This window comes from Frankliniella occidentalis, unplaced genomic scaffold (genome assembly GCF_000697945.3).
Source record: "Frankliniella occidentalis isolate FOCC.00 unplaced genomic scaffold, Focc_3.1 Scaffold71, whole genome shotgun sequence".
Classification (NCBI taxonomy): Eukaryota; Metazoa; Arthropoda; class Insecta; order Thysanoptera; family Thripidae; genus Frankliniella; species Frankliniella occidentalis.
In genome coordinates, this window is record NW_026267201.1 from 340690 (window position 1) to 344259 (window position 3570).

Here is a 3570-nt window from a genome sequence, read left to right on the forward strand (position 1 = left end):
CGCTGCACTCAGGGCCGCAGGCAGCGTCGCGTCCCCGGCCGACACGTGCCCGGAGGGGACGAAGATCGTCCTGCTCCCGGCCCCCGGCCACCTGCAGCCGGGGGGGTAAGTCCTGGTCCCCTGGTCTCTTCAGCACGACGCCGAGGCGCGCGCGGAACGGACGCGCTCGACTTTACGCAGGACTCTAAATATAGCGGGTCACAATAAAACAGTCAATCGACTAGCACCCGATTGGGATCGGGGCGAGATATGGGCGAGTCTAGCCCACAACAAACCATAACAGGCGCCGCGGAGAAACTGCCAGCAGACACGTTTTTTCTTTTTACTTGCCGCAATTTTGAGCCCAAAACTCGTCAATATGGCTTGATTGTGATCTGGTCGTGTTACATGGATTGGTCACCGAGATTACACGCGGAATGACGGTAGCCCGTTGTAAGTTTAGAAGCGAGCATAACTCGCATTACTAAAGTGCACTCAACGTCCATCTTGCCTGTCTTTACGGTTGAGCGCAGGAAGTGCCGAACTGTTTGTAATTACATTGGGGTAGTTTGGTTCATGGTTCTGGTTGCTCTGTGTGAAAACTGTAGGCGTGTTTTCACTAGGTGAGCCTTTTATTTCAGCGGTGTAACCCACGCGTTGGTACGCCTCGGTGACTGATCCAACTGATCGAGCTGTCTGTTGGCCGATGGCCAGCGTAAGGCCAAGCTAAGGCCAGTCTCACTCCTCGACCAACTAGGTCACTCAGGCAAAGGAAGGAGACTGCACCTGATGAGATGTGCCCTGGACGGTAGGGTGGTGCAGAGGAACTATGAAAGAGGGGATAAGTGCAGTATTTCTGCTACTTCGTGTCTTTCTAAGCAATATCAGCGGTATCAAAATAAATATCGAGTGAAGAAGGGATCATAAAGAAGATAAGCCCACTCTATTGGGTACTTCGGGCAACGGAGGAAGAAAGCGGGTAGAACATAAAGATTCCTGGTTGGTCTATTCTTCTTCCTCCGTTAGCCGGAACACACTATACGAAAAACTGAGGGGGAATAACTCCCTTTCCATTTGTAAGCATGATTCCCGAAATACTCGATTCTTAGTGATTCCCGTCCACTCATATTTCTTCCTTAGGTTTTCTAGTGGTAGAAGTCGCTTATTTCGACTAATTTGTACCAGTTCCGCTAGTTTCGCGCTTAGTTTTAGAGATATCTGTTGATTTCGATTAGCGAAAAGGCGGAACATACATCGTACATGTACTAATAAACAAGTAGTTTTCTGGATAGGAAATACTCGAGCGGCCAACCAATTTTATGAAAACTAATTTATTTGCAGAAAACGGCAGGCTCACTGCTCGTGCGTTTTGAGATATCACCAGGCGCAGATCCTACGTCCAGCTCTGAGGGGGCACGATATGCGAGAATATACGCGTATAGGCTCACCAGCGGACATGGTGTGTCTTCAGTTGGTCCTGTTGGCATCCAGCAGCGCACGCTGGCATTCGGGTGCTCTGATGTGTGCAGACCCGACGTACACGCGCGTATAAGAGGCTGCGGCGCCTCAAGGGGCTCCGCGCCATGCTCGCTAAACCGGCTGTCTGACGTGACGTCGAGCCTGACGATCGACTTGCGGCGAATGAAAACTAGTTTCTACGAGGTGGCCCGTCAGCGCCGTTCTTTTTTTCTGGTTACTCTAGAGTATGTACCGGGTGCAGGGTGGCGGGTAGGCTTGCCGCTTGCCTATCGTCGCTCGCTCGCCGAGGTGCCTTCCCCATGGGAAAATCTCGTCGCATCCACGTGGAATCTATCGTCAATTTCTATGTATGTACATGATTACGTGATCCCTATATCGAGTCCACGTGAATTACATAGATCCATAGAGTCAGCGTCGCATCTACGTGGATAGGGTTACGTGGACGTCATTTCCCATGGGGTTACGGCGCCGTCCGAGTATGCAATCCGTCCGCACGCCTGCGACTGGTAGTGTAACCAGAAAAAGAACGGCGCTGACTACCCTGTCGAGACTTGTGCCTTTGCCCATCGAGAGCGGGTATTTGAGTACTCAACGCAATTGTAAGCAATACTCGACAATATCGAGGTAACAAACATTTAATCAATCAACTATCACTGTACAAAATAAAAACAACAAGAAGAACAACATCAACAACAACGAGAACTACTATAAAATATACAACAATGACTACAAATAGTACTACTAAAATAACACAGTCAAGAGAGAGCGGCTACTTCCCGTCTATGCGCGTTGTTCTGTAGCATCCCGCCTACCACTATACACACAACTCAGGAATTAAATAAAGCAACATTACTTCTGTACAGCTATGGCTAGGGAGCCTGCAGCGGAATAGTAGAGGGTGGGGGTCACATCAGTCGTTTTGGCAGCTGCCCTACTCACGCCAAAGGGGTGACGCAGAGATAGCTCGGGGGGCGGGGAGGAGGCACGGGTGGCGCGGGACAGCTCAGCCGTACTGCCTGAAGTTGGCGTAGCTCTGGCCGGTCTGCGTGGAGAAGCCGCCCTTGAGCTGGGGGGAGGCGGTCGCTTTGACGCCCGCGCCGTACAGGCTCTTGTGGCTCTGCTGCACGGCCTGCTGGGCCTGCACCTGCGCGTGCTGCTGCTGCTGCTCGGGGCTGGCGTACTCGGCGGCGGCCAGGGCGGCGGCGGGCTGCTCGCTCAACTCCCTGAAAAGCAGAGATTGCTGTGACGGCGCCAGCGAGCTGCGAACCGCACAGCACCCCCCGGTCATTCTTCAGGGGTGGGGTACCTTTTCACGTCTATTTATTTGCACTCGTAAAGCTTCAACGTAGAAGTTGTTTCTGTTTTCTAAGGGTTAAATTTTTCCTATTGGTTTATCTTTGAAAGTTTTAAACATCTTCTAGTGTAAACTTTGAGCATCAAAAGAGAGCCGTGAAAAAAGTACCCCACCCTAAACAATGACGTCCAGTTACGGCCCCACTCTGCTGCAACGAGGGCCACGAGGCGTGCTAGCTTAGCGGCAAGACGCTTGAAAACAGCTACTCACCGCGGTTCATCTTCGTAAAATTCAGTGAGTTTGTTAAGTCCATCATAATGTGACAGAAGTTGAACAAGGTTCAGCGATGGACTCACCTGAAGTGCTGTGCGTGCAACTGGTGCGCCTGCTGCGAGTTGAATGAGATGGTGGGCTGGTGGTGCACGGTGGCGGCGGGCTGGTAGCGCTGGGCGGGCACGGCGGGCACGTACTGCGGCTGCGGCTGGTAGTACTGCAGCATGGGCTGCGCGCCGTGCTGGTGGTACAGGGTGCCCAGCATGGCCTGCTGCAGCTGCTGGTGCTGGAGGTGCTGCTTGGCGGCGGAGGGCGAGTAGTAGGCCTGCTGGAGCGAGTGAGAGAGAGTCTTATGTTTAAACCGTTGGCCCTTTCCCAGTACACGTCTCGGATGTCACACCGTCCCTTTCCCTTCCCTCTTGCGCGACTCACGTGGTCGGCCGCCTCCTCGCGAGTGAGAGGGACGGGCGTGCGAAACGGAAGTAGTGAAGTCAAGTGAAAGGATTCGGCGGCATAGAGTTCACTTTAGCTATGGAGGGGGGGGG

At 52.9% G+C, this 3570-nt stretch overlaps 2 protein-coding genes across 6 annotated transcripts in view; one reads left to right on the forward strand and one right to left on the reverse strand.

Annotated features, from left to right (window-relative positions):
• The window catches only part of LOC113217472 (polyhomeotic-proximal chromatin protein), a 21064-nt gene that overhangs the window by 15643 nt on the left and 1851 nt on the right, over positions 1–3570 (forward strand). The gene's annotated exons all lie outside the window — the stretch shown is intronic.
• LOC113217483 (putative cyclin-dependent serine/threonine-protein kinase DDB_G0272797/DDB_G0274007) overlaps positions 2078–3570 on the reverse strand; it is a 22755-nt gene continuing 21262 nt past the window's right edge. Inside the window, exons 3-4 of one of the 3 annotated variants that reach the window (XM_026437396.1) lie at positions 3109–3350; positions 2078–2717 (exon numbers count right to left, since the gene is read on the reverse strand). In XM_026437396.1, the coding sequence (XP_026293181.1) occupies positions 2462–2717; positions 3109–3350 (498 nt within the window). In that variant the 3' untranslated portion in view covers positions 2078–2461. Of the gene's footprint in view, positions 2718–3108; positions 3354–3570 lie in introns of all 3 variants that reach the window. The other 2 variants (XM_026437397.1, XM_026437395.1) reach the window with 2 other exon arrangements.